Source organism: Pundamilia nyererei, unplaced genomic scaffold (genome assembly GCF_000239375.1).
Source record: "Pundamilia nyererei isolate P.nyererei 1_Seehausen unplaced genomic scaffold, PunNye1.0 scaffold00049, whole genome shotgun sequence".
Taxonomy (NCBI): domain Eukaryota; kingdom Metazoa; phylum Chordata; class Actinopteri; order Cichliformes; family Cichlidae; genus Pundamilia; species Pundamilia nyererei.
In genome coordinates this window covers 951,226-973,731 of record NW_005187450.1, presented here as the reverse complement: position 1 = coordinate 973,731, position 22,506 = coordinate 951,226, and the positions used below count along the sequence as shown (strand labels likewise).

At 42.2% G+C, this 22,506-nt stretch overlaps 1 protein-coding gene across 1 annotated transcript; it reads right to left on the bottom strand.

The window, feature by feature from the left end:
- Positions 1-226: 226 nt before the first annotated feature.
- ctnnbip1 (catenin, beta interacting protein 1) lies at positions 227-21,731 on the bottom strand. The gene is made up of 4 exons (XM_005732891.2): positions 21,494-21,731; positions 11,495-11,609; positions 10,907-10,997; positions 227-1,203 (listed from the first exon to the last, which is right to left on the bottom strand). Exons 2-4 carry the CDS (start codon positions 11,588-11,590, stop codon positions 1,145-1,147), a joined length of 246 nt encoding a protein of 81 aa, XP_005732948.1. The 5' UTR covers positions 11,591-11,609; positions 21,494-21,731; the 3' UTR covers positions 227-1,144.
- Positions 21,732-22,506: the final 775 nt, after the last annotated feature.

Sequence of the window (22,506 nt, the reverse complement as noted above, 5' to 3'; positions counted from 1 at the left end):
CAGATACAAGCGGCTAAAACGAGCTTCCTGAGAAAGACGAGCAGAGTAACAGATAGTCTGAGGAGCTCAATCGCCCGGGAGGAGTTCACAGTAACCCTGCTATCACCTCCATCTAAAACTAGCTAGCTGAGGTGGTCCAGAGCACTTGGTTTCCTATAGGTGAGATGTTACGGGCATGTCCAGCTAGGAGAGATAACATCATCTCCGCTGGCTCGGCAAAGCCTCAGTGTCCCTGTAGGAGAGTTGGAGGCAGCTGCTATGGGGGAGGGAGGTTTGAGCATCGAAGCACAGAGTGCCTTCCCTTTGAGCTGGACGTGGATAAGTGGCAGGATGGATGGATGTTTACCAAATTACACGGAAACTCCACTAATGGGAATGTTTACGTCTCCGCAGAACTACAAAATAATATATGTCTTTTTTTTGTCCTGTTGATGGGGTTCAATGTATTTTACTGCATTTCCAGGGTCGAGTTAACATCTGTATCTGTAGGGGAGAGCATTTTGCATTTTTCATGTTTATAAATGAGGCCCCTGGTGGAAAGCAAATGAAAGCCTTTATAACACAACAGCCAAACCAAAAACAACTTCAGCCCAGCGGGGTAAGCAGAAATAATCAAAATCTCTCCTCTAACACTCATCAATCATCGCTCTCGCTGCTTGACCAAAACTATAATTCTCTTTGCTTCGGTCAGCCCGCTGGTCAATTCTACCAGCGACAGCAGATACAACATGTAACACTGCTAAAAAAAAGAAGAAGTCCCAATACAAACAGAACGATACACATCCAAACCCTCCTAAAAAAAACAAAAAACCCAATGATAATCATCCACACGATCTGAGTGTTTTCACTGACTGCCTTGGTGCCAAAGCTTCAGCCCGCAGTGACCCACACTTGAGTGCATCTCAGGTAATGGTGCGCCGACTTGTACGAGGAGGAGTCGAGGGGTGGAAAAGGCCGGGTGGAGGGTGAGGCAGCCCCCGCCCCGTCTCTTCCCGTCCTCTTCTGTCCCTCTCAGGCATCCTCCCTTCACCTCCTCTCCTGAGCTCAGCAGGGGTCGTGTTTGTGGAGATTAAAGGTGGTGTGGATCACGTGCAGGGAGGGATTGGGGGTGAGGTGGGTGGGACGAGGGGCGCGGGAGCCAGGGTCACTGTCGTCGATCCTCCGTCTCTGACCGTGAGAACGCCATCACCACATCCTCTGCACCTGAGAATCAAGGTGAGACACAAATACAGACTTTTAATGTGACATGCTTTTTATCTAACACCAGCATCGATCGATAAAGTACGATAGAAAGGATAAAAAAGAAATAAAAAAACACTACTTGGGCTACTTGTGCGCTTACATTTGACTTATGCCGTGTCTCTACTGTTGCACTGTAACACTGCTGCTGCTGGGCCCTTGTGGCAATAGATACACACTTTGAATGAGGTAGTATGTCATCAGTGACAACAGCACATTGGAAAAGGATGGAAAATGCCCTTCATTTTGTTCGCACTAATAAATGCTGCCGCCTGCACAAGCTGCAAGCATCGATAAAAAGCTATTTAGTGTTTCTTTTTCAGACTGTCAGAAATATCATAATCGTAAATTTCCTTTATTCCGGGACATCGTTTTGAGGCTATATTTCCCACCTCTAGTAGCCACCCGGACAGGACATGATGGAAAACCAAAAAAGGTAAGGATTTTATTATCAACTGGGAAGGAAACTTTACTTCCAGCTTCAGAAGATAAGCTGTTAAAAGAAACTATTTACTTTTCTGACTAACAGGAAACGTGTTGTTGCCTTTTCTTAGAGTCGGTCTAAATATTGGACTATGCACAGAAGCAGTAAGTGCAAACACAACCATACAGAAATACTAAGGAACTTTTGCGCTAGTCATGAAAGATTTGAGAAGAGGCCTCGGGCAGAGACTTATGAAAGTTACCTGATGCCTTTACAACAAAGTCAAGTCTGCGAAACATTTGTTGGGCTGCATGCACAAAAAACAAGGCCGCTCTCTGCCGTGAGGGATCAAATTGCATTCTTCTAGCTACATGCATCTATCGCGGTCAGTCTTCCACATGTTTTGTGCTATCGGAAAACCTAAAACACGTTTGAGTTCAAAGCCAGACAAGTTTTCCACAGGTCCTAGGATCCCGTCGGTATCCTGTAAATCCTGTCAGCTGTGACTATAAAGCCGAAGGGGAATACCCTGCCGTGAAAATCCTTTTGGTGCATGCAGGTAATTTCGTGTATCGCCATATATGTATCACCTACTGTGGGAACCCACCCTCCTCAATCTGAAATCACAGCACTCTGACTGGAGATACTGCAACACCCTGAGTGGCTCACTGACCTCCTACATCCTGCTCTGCAATGATAACACTTAAATCTGAGGCTTCAGCACCAGTCAGTGTCCTCTGCTGTAGTACAAGTGTGTCTGCCAGTAAACTGTGTGAGAATCCAGCAGATTTCCAATTCGTGGAAAAAACTATCAGTGTTTACCATTTCCTTTATTCTTTCTGTGCTCGTTTCATTTTGCCACCTTAATGAGGACCAACCGATAATTACAGCCTCATTTGTGTTGAGTCAACTAATGAATCCTGCCAGCTACACAAAAAGGACTTTCTCAGCTGGCTTCTGCTTAACAAGAAATCATTCATTAGTCTGCTGCCAACTGTGATTTGTCAAGTGATTTGGACACACACCCACCGAGTGTGTTTTTTTACTCTCATAAGTGGATATACATTTTCCACTTCTGTTCACATAACATTAAATAAAATATACAAAGGTAATTCAGTGCCTCATATATTCAGCTGTTCTCTCATATTAAGCACTCCGGCATTCAGAGTTTAAACAAAGAAGAACATATCTAGTTGTCAAAAAGGAAGTACTCTCCCTCTTTTAATTTTAAGGTTTTACATACAGGACAACACAACTTCTTCACATCATTGCTTCAGTTCATTGATGTGTGTTTGCATTCATTCATGCACAGCTCTCTTAAGGTCCCCCCCACAGCATTTCAATCAGGCTGAGGTCAGGACTTTGACTGCAAGATGTTAATTCTTTTCTTTTTCAGTTATTCTTACAGATGTTTTGCTTTGCTCGATTCATTGTCCTGCTGCATGAGGCAGTGTGGGCTTCAGCTGTCAGACAGCCTCACATTTGACTCTAAATACTTATACAGGCTGCAAAACAAGCGCAAATCATCATCCCCACCACTGCGGTGACAGTTGGTTTGACTTGTTTGTGCTGAAATGATGCGGGCAAATGGTTTTCTGCAAATGTGTTACTGTGTGTTATAACCAAACGTCTCCACTTTGGTCTTGCATCTCTGAAGGTTATTGTTCTCAATGTGCAACTTTGCAAACCCAAGAGAAGCGGTTTTCTCCTGACAAAGCTTCCAGACAAGCTATATTTACATTTAACATGCTAACTCAGGCCTGCAGAAGCTGAGATGAAACTTTATTTATTTTGTTGTTTTGTTTTTCTGACCTTGGGGTGAATTTGCTGGGATGCACACTGGCAATGATTGTTTGGCAATGGCCTCCTAACCCTCCCCAGATTGTTGGACCAGCAACTATTGCTTCTCTAAGATCACGACTGATGGCTTTCCTCCTTGGCATCATGCTAACACACACCTGAATGCTGCAGAAACAGCAAACTTCCAAACCCTCTGCTACTTCTCGAGGTGCAGATACCTGTTTATTATTATTAGATTTTGTGTTTTTTAAGACGCTGTCTTTTCTTTGTCACATGACTATCAAGTACTTTTGCACCACTGCATAACTGTTGCTGGATAGGATGTCAATGGGCATTTCCTCCACCAGCTCTTCAAGTCAGAGTGATGCCGGAGAGGCTGATTTGCACCCATGTGATAATACAGAGGCTTAGCTAAATCACAACGAGTGACTGGGGGTCATGTGTCCTCCCTTATGCAAGCTCTAAGCAGGCAGCACCCTCATCTAAGCTAAATAGAGTATTTCAAGTCTACTGTTGCGTGTTACATGTGAAAAAGCCTAGCGGAAGATAATGTCCCAACCTGATTCATTTGAGAATGACGTGGGAGACCCCATTAATGTCTCCCAAAACCTTAAATTAAAAAAGCTACCTCAACGATGAGAGGAGAAAAACGATAGCAAGGTGCAATAGTCTACATCCACAGTACGCATGAGCATGTGATGACATAAAAACCATCTAATAAGCAACATAACAGAAATCTCATTAACACCGAGCTCCACACCTTTTCAAATGGTTAAGAAGAATCTCTATCAGCACCTCGTGTGTGCCTGCTATAAAAAGCCTTTCTTCTCTTCAGCCCTGAAGTGCGTGTTAGATTTAATTATTATGGAGATATGAAAGTAGGCCAGGGACTGTGAGCCTTCACATGTATTTGGCACATAGGGCGGACCCTCCTCATCAGATGGCACAGACCCTCCAAAAAACCAGAATTTTGTTTTTAATTTGCTATCGCTCTGGGAAAATAATTTGCATCTTTCTATAGCGCATTCAGGTCATCCTGGAGCTTGATGAGATCAAGATTTTTTTGAGGGGGGCGGAGGCTTAATGTGATCTTTCAAGCTCCCCCTCCCATGGGAGCTCCCTGGCTTACCCAAAAGAGACTACAAGAAAGAAAAAAACAGTATCAGAAACATGGTGCTTGACTTCAGCTCATAACACAAACCTCATCTGCTCTGAGACACCACGTGGGGATAAATGGTGCTTGAAAAAGAGACAATTATGTAATACCACACAATAGGAGAGTCGACCTGAATTACACCTCTGCTGAATAGCACGGATCATGTTTTGGTGCAGCAGCGTGTAATAACAGCCATTCATCAGAATAAACGCCTGCCTGAATTATTTTGTGTGATGGGAGTTCGTTATTGTGTAGCGGGCGGTTCACGCTCTGAGCAACTTGGGCAGAATAAAGCAGCCGATAGTTTCTCCAGATACTTCCACAGATGGATGGAAGGGCTTTATCTGAGCACTTTGCCCTGCCACACACACACACACACACACACACACACGCACACACACACACACACACTCTCGCCAACAAAATGGAAACGTCAGGTCCCTCAACACTGTTGCCTAGCGACAGATAAAAATCACGACTGCATCACTCCCGTTGCGGCCTATGAGCAAAAAGCTTTCGGTCTGTTTCGTTGCAGCTCTGCGTCCAGCCCCCTTTCTCCTTCCTGCTCCCCCACCCACCTCACACTGGCTCCTTCCTCGCCACACGAGAGCGGCACAACACCGGATGGTGGATTATATGAATACAGCGACAGTAAATGTGCTCAGTCCACCAAAAGAAACAAAATAAGAACATTAATGCGTTCACATGAACATATTCATAAGCAAGCAGCCTTTCTTCGCTTTTCTGAGACTACAAATCAAAATGTGGTTGCCTGGGATTAACTGCAAAACACACAGGCCTGCAGAAAAACCTCAGAGGACAAGAAAACTGTGAATTAACCCAAAAAGAAGTTTGTTTGATGTCAAAGGCGCCAAGCTGCACTCCCGAGGGTGTCTCCAGCCTCTACATGATGACTCTAGTGTAGCAGCGAGGAAGCACCAGCAACACTTCAGGTCACAATCTGTGCAGGGTCAGGCCAGGGGATAAAGGCGTGGGACACCCATCATCCCCCCAAACTCAACAACAGCAGGGGCGAGTTAAGAAGCGTGACACACAGCGGGGAAGTGTGTGTGGTCCAGCTCAAAATATTTACCAAACACAGTGGGTCTGTCGGCTCACAGCCCTGCACTTCTTCCTGCTTAGTAATTATTACAACAACATAATTTTAAACTGTCATTTTAAACAAGATAATAAATCTCAACAACTTTGTGGTTTAAAAATAAAAAAGACTATTTTAATGCTATCCTTTATAAACAAGGCTGTACAGATAGATTTGATCTGTTTGTAACAACATTTGTTTTTAGAGAAAAGAACTAAAAATCAGTTTTGGTTAAGGAGATCATAAAGCAGTTCTTTCAGACATACTCTAACACACCTTCTGGCAGATTTGGAATAGAGATATAAGGAGAAACTGAGGCAGACGTGGTACTTAATAAATCTGAGTGCTGGGCAGCAGACTCATGCTGCAGTGAGGAATCGGATAAAGCCAGGATCAATACTGCTATGGCCAAGCCAAGAAGCCAAACAAAGCGGGGGGAGGGGGTTTGCTCAGTGCTCTGACCTGGTCTGAATATATTGATCAAACATGGCTGCGGTGAATGAATGGATGAGACAGACAGAAAGAGACCCGAACATCACAGCCAGGCTGTGCAATTAGCACCCCAGCCTGGCCCTTTCATGACACCTGCTCCACTCCTACCAGTGTAGCACGTCACAACACCACCGAGGCCCAGAAGGGAAGGTCAGCTTTCCTGGGACATCTGAGGTTGCCATGGCAACCCCACTACTCCTCCACCTCTATTGTTGAGGCCATGCAGCATCCTTCTGGGAGGAATAAACTTCCCTCGTCAAATCAGAAAGGATAACAAGCCCCGAGACTGCTGCCTTTATGAGCGTTTTGACAAACCGTATTGTTTAAAGTGACATGACGCCAATTACAGAAAGCTGTGGATAAAAGAGCTAAAGAGGAGGAATAAAAAGCCCTATTACAAAGACAACCACTGTATTACTGCGCGTCAACTAGTGTGTCAACGAGGTCTCTGCATCATAACGTGTTAATTCGCTTTAAATAGACACAGTTATTGTTCAGTATTAGTCAAAAAGTGGCAATTAACACTCAAAGGGAGTGCCAAAAAACACAATTTCAGGATTTCTCACTTCAATGCCAAACATGGTAACAGCATTTAAGCACAGCTTATTATCCTTCTATGCAGATTAAAAAAAACAACTTCATTAAGGCGTTACAGTAAAAAGCTGTGTGGAAAAACCCCCCCATCTCAGCTACGGAGCCTTCGGCAGAGAATTCCTCTTTGGCCTGATTAAAATCGCAAAACAAAATTCTGTATTTGCATGTATGGTAATCAGCCAATTAAAACTATCTGAAATGCAAATCCAGTGACCCCTACTCTTACAAGAAATATGAGTGGCAGAAAGCTGATTTTCTATTGTTTTTTGTTTGGTTGGTTTTTTCCCCCACAAGGAAGAACCAGTAAAAAAAAAAATCTGGTAGTTGAGCAGAGTCTGAGAAAATGAGTCTCATGTGAGCTACATTCCCACTCAGTCCACTCGACATGATGAAGACTGAACACTTCTCTGCTGCACATCATTTTTGCACCAGAACGTGCTAAGCAGACGGCAACCCTGATGTTATCCATCAGTCACATCAGTAGAGCTACACCTTAGGAGATGTCTTGCACACAACCTAACCTTGATTTCGAATAACATCAGAGGACATTTTCACTACTCCACTGTGCACGCAGCGCCCTCTGAGCACCCCACCACCTGATCAATGACGCCATGTGTGACACTATCGCTCCATGCTGACACCCCTTGAGGGTGCTGGTATCAGAGCATCCTGCGTCAGCATGGTCAAACTACGCTGCGTTTCACATAATCACAAACCAGTCTCAGTTTAGAAAGTGTACCAGTATTGATGACCGTGTCACCCGTTCGCGACGCTGAGAACATGGGCAGACCAATTTTTCCCCAGACAGAAAAACTCAATAATTGAAAAATGAGGCCTATAATTCAACATGATCATGATGCTGGTATTAATAAAACGTTATCAATATCAACCCCTTAAGTACTACGAAGCGAATAATAATTAAAGCTGTAGCTTCAGCATCTGCTGCAGAGATTAACCAGAAGTTTATGGAGATGCAACTGCCAGCTTGACCCACCCTCACTTATGGCAACATTTTAGTAACAGTGTTGACATCCTTGCCAATCTCATTTAGCAACCAAAGAAAACCCCAAACAACTGAAGATAACTCGCTGGTACAGACAGTTCTGCTGGTTCATCCGGCGGGATGGTACAGGTCTCCTGTTATTATAATGAAGTGTGAGCAGTGCAAACTAGATAGAGTACAGCATGAGTCAAACCTCTCGGTACAGGTGTTGAGAATTTGTCTAGCAGCAGAAATACACATTCAAATACTTTCTAGTGCAAACGCCCTTTCCTCAAAGTGTATGAATAACATTAGCATAATTACCTATGTTTATCAGCTTGCTGTGTGACTCACTACCAGGCAACAAATATATTTCCTTTCATCTTTTTTTACTCCCCAATTACCAAGTGTAAATGAGATCAAATACTGGACTTTCTCTTCACACCAATTGAAAAGATCCCATGTGTGCTGATCCCTACAAACCGCTGTCCTTCAGCACAGCGCTCAATATTTAAAACAGATTAACTCTCAGCAATCTGCACGATGCTTAATCACAATACCTCAGACATAGTGCAGACCACAAATTATCCACTGGCACACCGAGGAAGTGGCACGCTGCCAAATGACACTAAATGTGTCCGTTTCTGTGATGTATAATGCAGACTTGGAGCGCCATATTCCTCCATAATTGATGAGACTCTTCCTAGCTTTATTGACAAAGCAAAGACTTTGCATGGAGTGAGAGGCGGCGAGCACGGCAGCATAAACTGACAGCTAGACTGCAGTTAAAAAAAGAAAAATGTACATCATAAATTAATGACTTCAAACCAGTACTGATCTCCCATTCGGGTGCTGTAGTTTGAAATATATGACACGATCATACGTCCTGTCTGCTGCAGTTTTTTATATTCTGCTGCCTGATGAAGGAACGCAGTCTAATAATGAAATACACATCATCAGTGATGCAATGACCCATATTAAAAATTCAATGTCGCGTCCCACACTGCACAGTGAGGGCGCGATTAACAAAATGTCAATGTACTTCGGCGGCACGGCGCGGCACAGCACGTCGTACCTTTTACCCGCACCTTACTCAACACCTTATATAATCACAGCCTAATCCCCTCGACGCAGAAAATGTGATGTTTCTAAATTCAAACATGATTGTTTCCCCACAGAGCAAGGACGCAGACAAGGACACCTAACACTTCCCTCTGGGTGAAGCATCAAAGCCAATTTTCCAAGCTGGAAGCTCCCCTGGGGAACCCAATATCATAAAGGGCAAAGCAAGACCGGAGCCCCAGCAGGTTCACCACAGGAGGACAGCGGGACTCCGAGCTCGCAGATGTGTTTTTGGACTGAGCTAAAGTCTACTCACATATAAATAAATAAAATAGCAATGCTGCTGCTTTTTTAGGTAACTGCAGTGCCTTTTCACATATACCATTTTGTTAAATATAGCGCCCTCAGGTGGATTAAGCTCAGGAGCACCACAGATAGGTTTAGAAAGCTCAACAGCATCCTCTGCTGTCTTGACAAGGCATGACCAGCATTTGTAAGGTTACATCTGTAATGAAGAGTGATTTACAGAGCAAACATCAAAATATTATCCATTAAGTAAAGCAGAGGAGAAACTAGTGATGTGCTTGAGCTGAGGATGAGTCAGTTGTTTCCAGCCAGTCATGCTGTTTGTGGCGTGAGTAATCTCGCAGTGCTGGTGGGCTGCTGAGTCGGCCTCCTGTGCACAGTCAGCGAACCAGTTCGGCCTGCTGGGGTGCAGACTGTAAAGGATGATGTGTGTTGAGGGATTTTCCTCTTGTTTTTGGTCGGGCATTTTTTCCTCTAAGGGTGGTGTCTGTGGGCTAATGTTTTATAAATGTTTAGCAATAGCACGCTGCCATAAACACCTTTGATTTGTACATATTTACAAAAAACTATGAAAATTAGAACTATACTGATGTGCAAAATAGGAGTACAACAGGGTTTTTGAGCCTTTGGGGGTTGAATATGAGGCTGGTACCTCATCTCTATGAATTTCGCTGCCATTTGATAAACAAAGATAGTTAAAAATTTGTCTTTTTACAATAACAGTGATTTTCTTTTCACCCTGGATAACACTTACTGGGGCGTGCCAAAACCATCTTTCTGCAGTCCTATGAAAAACTAAGCACACCACATGGTTCAGTAGCTTGTAGAACCACCTTTAGCATCATTAACTTAAGTCATTATTTTCTGTATGACTTCATCAGTCTCTCACATCATTGTGGAGGGATTTTGGCCCACTCTTCTTTACACAGTTCCTTCAGTTCATTGAAGTTTGCCAGAGATCATTCATGTACAGCTCTCCTAAGGCCCTGGCACAACTTTTCAATGTGGGTGAAGTCTGGACTTCGTCTGGGTCATTGCAACACATTGTCCCGTTGAATGACCCGGTGGGGGCCAAGCTTCAGCTGTCAGGGATATGGCCTCGCATTTGACTCTAGAGTACCAACATCTGCACTTTGGTCTCATCTGTCCAAAGGACATTGTTCCCGAAGTCCTGTGGTTTCTTCAGATGCAGTGTTGCAAGCCTACACCATGCTGCCCAGCTCTTTTTAGAGAGAAGAGGCCTTCTGCTGGCAACCCTTCTAGCCATAATTGTTTAGTGTTATTCTAATTGTATTGCCATGAACATCAACATTTAGCATGCTAACCGAGACCTGCGGAGTCTGATGTGTAGCTCTTGGATATTTTGCAATTTCTCTCTGTATTGCACAGTCTGACCTTGGGGTGAATTTAGTGAGACATTCTTCCAGGGAAGAGTGTGGCAGTGTGTTAAACACCTAATGCTCCAGACCTAAATTAATGCAAACTGACAAACAGATCTGATTTTATAATCAATTAATAAAGTGCTTTTGTTTATCAGCACCTAGTGGCTACTTGCCCTGTGAATTTCTATGGAAGCAGTAAGGGCGTAGTTCATTTTTCACAGAACAGCATGAAGTGCTGAGAAAACTTTTTCACATGAATGTATTTTGCAACTACATGAACAAATATTTCCTAATAAAAAAATGCTTCAGCTAAAATGACTGCACCGTTAAACTGTGTGTGTGTGTGTGTGTGTGTGTGTCACAGCCTTACCCTGGTCTATGTTGTGCTGCGGTAGCTGGCTCATCTGACTGTGGACCACACCTGCGTAATTTCGGAGAAAAGCCTCTTCACTCGGCGTAAGCTGAAGAGGAGTGAACAAAGTCACTTTAAAAATCACAAAAAAGTAAAAACAAATTGAAATACTGACCTCAAAGACTAAGTCAAATACTTCTGTTCAACATGCTGATTAATGAAACACAGCAATTCTCTCAGAAACAGCTATGAGGAGCAATTTAGATCCAAAATATTTTGATTTTTAACATTAATTATTTCAAAGAAATTGATTTGTTTTTCTTCTCTCTGCTCCTTTAGCACACATTGCTTGAACAAACAAAATGTGTGCCAAATAAACTGAGGACTATCTTCTGTTGTTGTTTCACTCTAACAACATCATTATTAGGTGATGACCTGTGCAAACTGCATAGATCAGTTGAAGGTTTGGCTAGGGAATGGATTTCAGGTTATTATAATGTGTGTCTTTGCCAACTAAAGCAATAACCACAGTGTGCATGAGCTGTGCGTGCCTAAATCTGAAACTTCAAATGGCAAAGTTTTGCGGTAATCAATGTGTCTCCTTACATTTGATCCCATTTTCTTGAGCATGAGCAGGACCCGCACTTTCTGTTGGATGTACATGTCTTCAGGAGACTTTCCCGGGGCCTCCTCGCGGTTCATCCCCCCTGCTCCTGTGGCTCTGGACACACAAACACATCAGCATTACACAAGATCTGTGAAAATCAGTTACACAAACACAGTATTGATATGAGACAACTGGGTTGTTTCAGTGACACAGTGTGACAAGAGCCAAGCTCAAAGAGTGATTAGGCAATAAAGATTAGACCATTTCAACGAGTATCTTCAGCAGTTGTGTTATTCTGGATATTCAAAGCATGGATCCATCCTGCTTTCCAGGCGGGTGGTGCTGTAATGGTGCGGAGAATATTTTTGTGCCACACCGTGGCCTTCATTGTACTTATTGCATTGGTCGGTCTGGTTGGGTACGATTTATGTAAATTTCATCAGCATTGTCCATCAGGATCTTTCTACTGAGCATTTAGATTAAAATTTAGATAAAAAATGTACCAAATATATATCCACAACAGGCCGCAGATTTTAAAGTATAACAGGAATGACTACTGGGCAAACATATGTTCAGATGTCCGTGTCGAAACAGAATATAATCAAGGCTCTTAGGCTCAACAGCCTACCTGAGTTTTGTTCATGACAATGTCCAACTCTTAATGAAAACAGTTCACAAAGCTTAAATCATTTCAAACTGGTTTCTTGAACGTGACAGTGAGTTCACTGTACTCAAATGGCCTCCAGAGTCACCGTCACTGTGTCATCATATCAACATGAACCAAAAATCTTTGAGGAAACTTTCCAGCACCTTGTTTGCTTTGCCACAAAAAAATAAGGCAGTTCTGATATATAGATATATCGGACAGCCACACCCACAGTCTTCCAGTACTTCCAGACTACTTCATATAGTTAAAGTGCAGGTTTGGCTCTTTGCAGCATCATTAATATTGCACGGCAGTTTTTACACAGAGCTCGCCCCTGCCTGTTTCCATCTCTTATTCTCCATCTAACTAATGACCTATTTTCACTGTCAGTCTGCAGAGATGCGAAAAACAGGCAAAGGGGGGAAAAAAACCGGGAGCAAAAAGAAGGTGATAAAAAGAGCTGCCAAATCCAATGTGTGTGACAGGAAAAGGTTCTGCTGTGATATGACACACACACACACGCCAAGGTCGGCTGCTGTCACATTAGATCTCTTTTATGCCGCACCAACCAGACAAGCATACAGCACGTCTTCATATCAACCCTGAATTTAACCGCAAAGGCTAAACACACAAGAGAAACAATTCACACAAAAGAGCAAAATAAATCATTAAAAAGGATAAATTATGTGAGGAAAAAAAGATTTAATAGAGAGAAAATATCAGCATGCATGGCAGGATTTGTTCTTCTGAGAATATTTCATAAGAGCCACAGTGACTATGATAGCACTTGCAATTTATTTTGGCCTCTTATCTATACAAAGGACCACTAATGCATGTTGACAGGCTGTTTGATGTAGGGTTATATTTAATTGAGGAGCTGGCTTGCTGTTCCCCCTTTCCAGAGCCCTGGGGAAAGAGGATGAATGGGGTACCGTAGGCCACTGGCTAGCGTTTGCCACTGTGAGCATGTGGATTCATCCAGATCAGAGCAGCTGGAGACCATGCTTCTGGCACTTTGTAATTATAGCAATCTTTGGTGACTGTTTACTGCAAGTAGCTAGTACTTGACGTCTCCTTGTCAGCTAAAGGAAGTAGCAGGACGCTGAACGAGGAGCAGATAAATACATTAGTTATTCCCTTCAACCTGAGCATCAGCTGTAGCTTAATTGGAGAGCTGCTCCAGAAGACTCAAAGCAAGAAAGACATGAAAAGGCTGAGACGAGCTTGCCAGCATCAGTTCAGTTGCTCAGTAAACCTTCAGGGGATTGGCGGTGATCTTGTGTGAATTTATTTGGATGGGGGTAGTGATGGAGGGAGGATGTTGGTAGAGGGTGCCGGGGAGGTGTCAGTGTCTTTAGATCAGCAGCAGTGACACGTTTGATCACTTCTCCGAGCACCTAACCTCAGACAAACGCAAGAGCTAAGACTCCCGGAAAGAGACCTACCAGCAGGTAGACGAGCAGCATGAAGAATGAATGAAACTCAGGAGCTCCGATCTGCCTGCACACTGGGAATATGACAGTCATTGAATATGACTAGATAAAGAGTAGAGGATGAGGAGAGCGTCTGAAGTGAAACATTAGACTAATTGCCAAAAAGTGTTGTCTTGAGATCTATGAAGGCTGAAATGATGATGGAACAAAGACCCATCAGTTGTCTGTCATATTTTGAGATGTGACAATGTAACCATTTTCCCCCTCCTGCTGCTGGACCGACATATTCAAAATTCACCATCTGTATAAATAGGCCTACTGCTTTCATGACTGAGGCATTTCAGATCCTCTGATGTTTCCTTTTGAAGTTTAAAAACTGTCCATATTTAGCACCATGTCTACCCGGCCTCACTACTGTTTAGAGAGTTACAATTTGTATTTTTATCAGCCTGAAATGATTTTATTTTATCTCACATTCACAGCAATATCTGCTGTAAGAAGAACAAACATGCCGCATAGTCCCATAAGGACAATTTCGACAGAAATGAGAAACAATGTGGAAAATGTAAATCAGGACGATCAGAGATATTTTTTACATTATCATAATGTGTTTGAGAGTCACTTAAAAAAAGAATCTTCTGTGGATTTTATCCTTGCTTCTCCTGGCTGGTAGAGAGCAGAAGGATTAATTCACAGATGACTATTTTTGGCAGCAGAGCAGCTACAGAGATAAAATAAAATAATTACAGCTCTGGTACAAACTGAACCGGATTACAAAATGTACAACGCTGTAATTAACGCTGTGAAGATGCTTATAGATCGAGTAGTTTCACACATGCAATCCTACTAAACAAACTGATTTTCCAGCCACGTTGATAATTACCCAACAATAATTCACATGTACTCTGTAGATGCTCTCAGCAAAGGCTAAACTAAGCTTAAATAACAAGTGACAGTGGGAGAGCAGAAAACAGAATATGTAGTTCTATATGTATATTGTCTAATTTTAAATTGATAAACACTAAGATATCAATGCCAAATTAATGTTTTTTCCCTTTTAATTTTACTGTGTACAATGTATTTTATTTTATTTACATGTTCAAAATAAAACAGACAACCAACCAAACAATCAACCAGCGTAGGGTAAAGTCCAGTTTGAGATGATTTTCAAACCATATAACAATATGTGTCCAAACAATCATGTTTATTTCATGCAGGGTTTACTTTTACATATCTGACAAATAAAAAAGCCACATCAAACTTCAGTCAGTGACTTCATGCACAGTGCAAAACTTACATTATTGCTAAGTGAGATGTGAGCACCTTATGCCTCTAACAGCATCAATCTTTGAAAGGTCCTTCGCACGAAGGTCATTAGGTGTTTCCTAGAGTGCCTGCTGCAGCTTTTCTGTGGATTTAGTCTGTCTTGCCTCTTTATGTTATCTCAGAATGACTCCTTGATGCTGGGGGCTCCATGGGGGCCATGCCATCTGTTGTCGGCTCTTCTCGTTGCCAAATCTTCACGAATCTGACTACATGCTCAGGATTGCTATCACACTGCACAAATTAATTTGGGGGTCAATAAAACCCATCAATCGTGATAGATAAAAACCTGCAGGCTGTTCTACTCTGGTTTTTCAGAACATGCACAGAAAACCACTAACAATATCATCCAGGAGGCATCTGGATCAGACTTATGAACAGTAGAACTGCATTTGCCACTAATTCTGATCAATTCTTTGCCAAAAAACCCCAGACCCAAACCTTCAAGAACCTATATTCTTCAGCGCTGCCTGTTGTAGTGCTCTTAGCTCTTCTTCTACCATAAATTTACAACTAAATATTTTAAACTTCTGACTCATCTGTCCAGAGTGTCTATCATTATTTTTTCCACATCCTGGTTTTTCTCACATAGGCTTTGTTTCCAAGTTTCAGCAACGCCTCTTTGACCAGATTTTTTTACACTGTAAATAGGTGCACCGGAGTCCAACCATCGCTAGCTGCTAGCTCACCTAAATCTTCTTATTTTGAAAGAAAGTCAACTGCTGTGATCTCAACATTAATTTTGTGATTCATGAGTAGACAACACATCTGGTGTCTACCACTAGATAACATGCCTTCAAAAGTTGATACTTTTAATCAGCACAATAAGGCATAAGATTTAAAACAGAAAACTTCATAATGATTGTATATGTATGTAAAAGATTCAGACATTAAAGATGCAATATAGGAGTAAAACGGTCTCCTGCTCTGCTGAAATGCTCCGAATATAAACATGGTTAGGCATAGTGATATTTGCTGCCTACTAGGATCATGCTAGCAATATTCTGGTGTGCTCTGCTGTGTAACGTCTCAAATCCTTTCATGGACCACAATAAGGATCCTGTCAGACTCCTTTGTATGTTCCCGAGGTTAGGTTCTAGAGGTGGGCTGGCTCAAAGCTAATCCCTCGAGGGATACTCAGCCAGCCCCAGACACATACGGCTAATATTCCAGACATAATCAAAGGGTTTCTTTTGTGCTGATCTAGCTATAATCTCCCCCCTCTCTGCCTGTGTTGTGCTTTTGTCAGTGTTGTCTTGTTGGGCTGAGCTGAGACATCAGGCTCTCAGAGCCCCTCTAGGCAGTGGAGCTAAACTAAATCATCACTGAAACTAAACTAAAGAGTCTAAAAATGAGAATGCCTGGAATTTTATCGTGTTTTTGTCTCTATTTTATGGATTTTTAAGAGTTGTTTTGTCCATGACTGACCTATAAATGGACTAAAATTTCCAGTTGTACTGAGTGTGTATCCTTACAGTGCTCATTTTAACAATTTCAGTTCAACCCTCTATAATTTATGACTTTTAAACCTTCAAATAACAAGGGCAGTTATGCAGCATGGCGTGGGCATACACAACAGTTAGTCGCAGTCCAAGTTCTTTGATGTCTTTGATTAATGTGGCATTGCATCTGAAATCCCAAGCTATGTGCCATTGTTCAGCCTGTCCTGTGAATTACTATTAGCATACATTTCTACGGATGCACTACTTAGTACATTCACATTACTACTTGAGAACTGGCTGGAGATATGTTACCATGGTAACCCAACCTCGTTTAAGATTAACCAAGTAAAGATTAGGAAAATTTTTAAAAGTATATTATGCCTAGCAAAGTGAAACCATATATTTAAACACTTCAAAGGAAGAGCTACTGACTTAGATCTCAGTTGCCTTAATCTCTGTCTAGCAATTTCTTTCATGTACTACTGCATTGCATTGTGGGATATTTATGCTGGTGTAATGATTGGCATACATCTGGCCCATTTATATGATGTACCTAAATGGTCATTAACAGTTAAAGTGCATTGTCCCTTTTCAATAAAATAAACAGATTTAATGGGTACTCCCCATTTACAGGTATCAGGGTGTAACATAAATGAGGTTTAGCTTAAACTGAAGATCGGCCTATACATGAACAAAAGTACTCTGATGCCCTGCCCTGATTGCACGTGGTAAGAGACTAAGTATCTCTGACTTCTGCAGTAAGTCATACTAGGGCTGTGCCACAACATACCATCCATGACAGTACAGGCAGAAAACTGACAAAACAGTGTCATGTTACATCAATCGATAATATATTAAACATGTAAAGTGTTTATGTTATCTAGTGCACGCAACAATCAGACAAGGCCAGATCCTGTTTTTGACAGCAGGAGCTGCACGCCAGCCTCCGATGACTATTTAGTACCCACAAAACTATTTGCGCTAAACGTGGAAACAACAAATTTGTTTCACCACTCAAAGCAAAAGAAAGACACAGTCGTATAAAATCAGGCTACGAAGGTGTGTGAAGAGATGCTAGCAGCTGCTGATGTGCAACCCAAAAGTAAACAAATGACTGAACCGAGCATCGCCGGAGTGCCGGCTAAGTGCACTCCATACAACAGGAAGAGCAAACATTGGAGGGAAATTACTGATGGGGTTGCATTGTGGAAAAGGAGGGCTTTAAGCAGCTGGTCAAACAGAGAAAAATATCAGGTAGGAAATATTTTTAATTTCAGCTTTAATATGCGACTATATTGTCCTTGCTGCCCTACTGGTGCACCATAATGCTACTGCTGGCACATTGTTTCAGCAGATTCACACTTTGAATTACGTAGTCTGTCTCATTTCAAAAGAACGATTTTGTTTGCACTAATAAATGTTGTTGCCTGCAAGCTGTAAACATCAATAAAACTGTCCTCAGAAATATCATTATTGCAAATTTCCTTGAAAAATTATGATATAACTGTTGGGCTTTATCGCCCACCTCTGAGCTCATATTTGGTTGGATTAGTAAAAGGTCTCTATGAATACTTTTTCAGATTAAAATTTCAATCAAGTTATGATAAACGTGCAGGAAAATAAATCTCACGTTAAACTGTGTAGTTCAACGTGTTATGAAATATGTACTCAAATCATGCATTCCTTCAGTATTTTACACATTTTAAGCTTTTTATCTACCTCGCATCAACATTCAGCTCAGGATCACCAATTAACCTACCGTAATAGACATGTCTTTGGACTGTGGGAGGAAAACCTAACAGGCACAGAGTGAACACGCAAACTTGATTCGAGAACCAGAAACCTTCTTGCAGTGAGGCTGCAGTGCACCACTAACATTATATATACACTTTTTAAAAACATGGAGGCAATTATTGTTTCCACTAGTGTCTGCACGTAAAACAACCAGAATGACAGATCACATTGTACTGCTTTTTTCATCAGTGCGTTTTCTCCTGTTATCAGGGTGAAACATGGGACACGCGTGTCATGCTTGCCAAGATGGAAATAACAAGCAAAGGCCTTACTTTAAAATGACTACTGTCACCAATGTTTGCTAAAAGTGCACAGTTAAAGATTGCTACCACTCCAGCAAATGGGATTATGCTTGATTCAAATGTCATTGCAGTGCCACATCTCTTAAAAGCCACTACACATTCAGTAATGCCACTTTAAAAATAGAGACAGGCCTATTGCTCGCATGCTGAATATTTTGTGTTGAATTGTGATTATGTGTGTGTTGGTGCCCATTAGTGTCTCTGAGAAACATAACCTTCTCAAGACCATTTCAGGACTCTGGCCTGGCCTAACAGTGCAATGAGGGTCTGCTGCCAGGGATTACAGGATGCAATGTGATAGGTCTTCACATTTGCTGAGGGTCAAGCAGGGCGGAGGCTGCCACTGTTACTGGCTCTGCAATCAGCTGCTCACATGATGCATGACATCTGATTTACAAATCAAATTCCTCTGGCCAGCAGAACTCAACTGCACAGGGCTCTTGAGAGGTCAACAGCTTAAACTGGGGGAGGAAAAGCCGAGACTGTAAAATAACTTGAATGGAGTCACGGGCTGCTGCAACATCCCGAGCAAATGTGTGAGAAACCTAAGTAAGCTTGGTGTGGCTGCCAGCTGAGCTGCCAACAACCTGGCCTGGTTCTGCACAGCAGCTGTGCTGCTGCAGGTACACACATTTACGAACACATGCTCTTTTCTACCAATGGGTCATTGCGTGTATTAAAACTAGCCGACTGGAATTAGGACGGCACAATGTTGCCATTCAACACTGTAGTTTGGCAAATTTAGCCCAATCTTATCAGTTTTGTGAATTCTATACTAACACAACAGGGATGCAGCATGCACTGAGATGATTAAATATTAAATATCAACATAGTGTAATTTTCATTTTGTGGTTTATTGAGAGTTTTCGGGCCTTGTTATGTGAAAATTTGAAATTGTCATAGCCAAAAATCCCACATAAGGAAGTCTACTTGACACCCAGAGAATTGAATCCCTATTGAACGGGCAGATCGAGGTCCCGACACAACAAGCCGAAAGGCTCCGACTTGAACTTTGTGTCTGTCTGCATGCTGCCACCTCTTCATATGTACAATGTTCCCAACAATGGTGACAGTAAATGGGGGACAATGGCCGTGAACTAGTTTGTGGAAACATGATTGATAAGTAGGTCATGTCTTGTTGTCACCATGTGAGGCATGAACTCAACCCTGCCCAAGTGTTCAAGCTTTAGCAGGCCTTCTCCATGTATTCAACTATTCTTCAGCTAATTCTTTACGTCCATCCCGACTTCACTTTTTCCCCTCCTAGATGGTTCAGAATTTAATTGCAAATTTACATCTGTAATGTCACGGCTTTCCTTTGAATTTAAAAAAAAAAGAAGTTTTTTGCAGAAACATTTTACATTAAAATTCACACGACTTGATTCTGCGGTTTTGTCTTCTTACGTCTAATTCGATAAAGCCACTTTTCCCACAGACTGTACCATATTACAAAATAAATAATTTTATTTATTTTTTTACGATCACAGAACTTGTCAAGCTTGTCAAGTTGAAACGGAAGCTGCTGCCTTAAGATGGCCCCTCGAGGGCACTGGCTGCAAGATTTTCAAAAGAACCAACGTTAAAGGCAGGGCACTAAATGAGTGCAGGGACATGAGCATATCTCTTAACTTCCAACAGTGTTTTTAAGTCCAATTCTTTAAAAAAAAATCTAATCTGGTGTTCACTGGGAATGAGATTGGGCGTGTAAGCCACGAGTAGACGCAAGCAGTTCTAGTGTTGCGGTGTCAATCCACAAAAGTCTACTACGTGGCCTGGTTAATGCTGACAGGATGACAAGTGCTGTGCCAAACACAGAGCAAGCAGTCATGAGATAAAACAGCATTGCCTCCCAAACTCTGCTGGCAGGCAGCTGATGAGGTCCCCTCGGGGCTCGAGGAGGCTGAAGAGCAGCGAGCACGAGGAGGCCAGTGGTCCTAATCTCTCTGAGAAATCCAGACAGCTAGGAGAATGTGCAAACTAAAGCAGGCTTTACATTACTGCGGTCCGTGACTGGTATTCGTCAGGAGATTTCAAGTGTGCTTGCCAATGTGGCAGAGCCCCAACACCCACACTCATCAATGCCCTGCTCCCAATAGGGTGCCAGCTTTGCCACTCTAGGAATTGTCAGCTTTCTGACATGTAGGAGGAGGAGGTGGTGGTGGTGTAAGCAGACATGGGTAACTGACGGTGTGGCACAATGCATCCATGGGTGAGACCATCCAAAAATAGAAAAGCAGCCTTGTGGGTTATGTGAAAAGCAAACTTGAACACAAAAAAAGTGGCCAAAAAAGCTTTGGTGGAGCTTCATGTTTAAATTTTAAACTCCAAGCCCAAGCATTGCCTTTGGGTGGGTGTTTGGGGACTGGGACAAATGTACTGTGCACCGCATGGAATTTCCAGCAGGAAACAGAAGGAGCCGTTATCTGAGACACGTTATGAACAATATTGTGAACATCGTGAGCGTGAGTGCAAGTGATTCAAACAGCTACGATATCGCAGGGTCATTTACAAGTCTTCTTAAATCTTCCCCAAATGTGAATAAAGCAACAGAAATGCCCGGAAACCCAGAGTGAAATAAAAACAGCTGTTTCTGTAAGAGGTGGGCACGCATGACCGTGGACTGGTTCCGTTGTCATGCTGCGGGACGCAGACTGTTCAAACTGTAGCAGCGCTCTCGCTAGCAAGCGGCGAGCCTCAGTCCGTTTTCGATGCGGGTCTTAAGCTATATCCTTCACGGGAAGGAAAAATGTACGGACCACACTCGTTTCTTTAACTTCCGAGTGGCTTTTGTTTTAACGTAAACACCAGCTTCATTTAGTCTCCACCAAAAAGGAAAACAACAACCAGGCGCTACACACTGGCAAAGCGGGCGATGCTAACCAAGCTAGCTCGCTAGCATGCCCCAGACAAAAGCCTGAATGAAGTTCCTATGGGTGCAAACACCATCCAGGTATCGCTGCTCCGCCAGAGGTGCAAACGCTGGGATTCGAGCACACGCATCGTTCCTAAACCCCCTGACAACGTTTCCCTCGTAAGAAAACTGGAGATTTGTGCTTACCCCTCCTGGTCCAGGTTTACTTTCTTCTGTGCTCTGTTTGAATGGTGTGTTGTTGTAGGAGGGCGTCCTGTTCCGGGGTCACATCCCTCCAGTCGGCAGAGCTACGGCGAACTGACTCAACGCAGCGACTCTCCTGCTGGCTCCCCGGTACCTCTGCCGGCCACCAGGGGCGCCACCGGCTCAGCCATCATTGCACACTCATCAGTGGAGTCTGAGCCGTGAAACGTGGTCTTGGTCCGACAGCCGGGTCACCAAAGGGTAAATTCGGATCTCTGTATGGCTGGTCTTTTTAAAGAAATAAATAAGGTGATGCCGGAATTAATACAAAGTAGTGAGAATGTACAGAAGGTATTTCTAGCTCTTCATAAGTTAAAGGAATCATAAATAGTAAAATAATATATTCGTTTAGGTCTATAAACTCAAGTTAAATTACATTCATGTGAGTTTGTGAGCATAAAATTATTTATTTATTGATTATTTCTTTTTATAATTAGTTTGTTTAATTTTATTTATTTATTTATTTTTATTTTGGAGGTTAACTGTGGTGTAGACTCTTTATGCCTTTTTTTTCAATACTACACTAACAAAACAACAGGACAAATTAGGACAAGACAGACAAACTGTGTATTTAAATACAAATAACATACATTCAAATAAAAAAAACAACAACACAGGTTAATGTTGAAGGTGTATTTGATGTGCAGTGCGTAAAAGCTGAACACAGGCATTACTTTTGTTAGTTTTTGGCTCAAGAGAGAGAAGAAAAAATAAATTAAACGTAGTTAATAACAATAATTATAACCATTATAAAATAAAATAATAATACTAATAGCCATCATTATCATCATCATCCTATTTCCTATTTCCATTGTCATCGTCATCTTCTTTTTTGTTAGTATTATCATTCAACATATTATCATCATACATATGGCTATTAAAGTATAAATGAGTCTCTAACTACAAGTTAGAACCTTATAGCTTCATATAGCTATACTTATATCTACACAAGTATA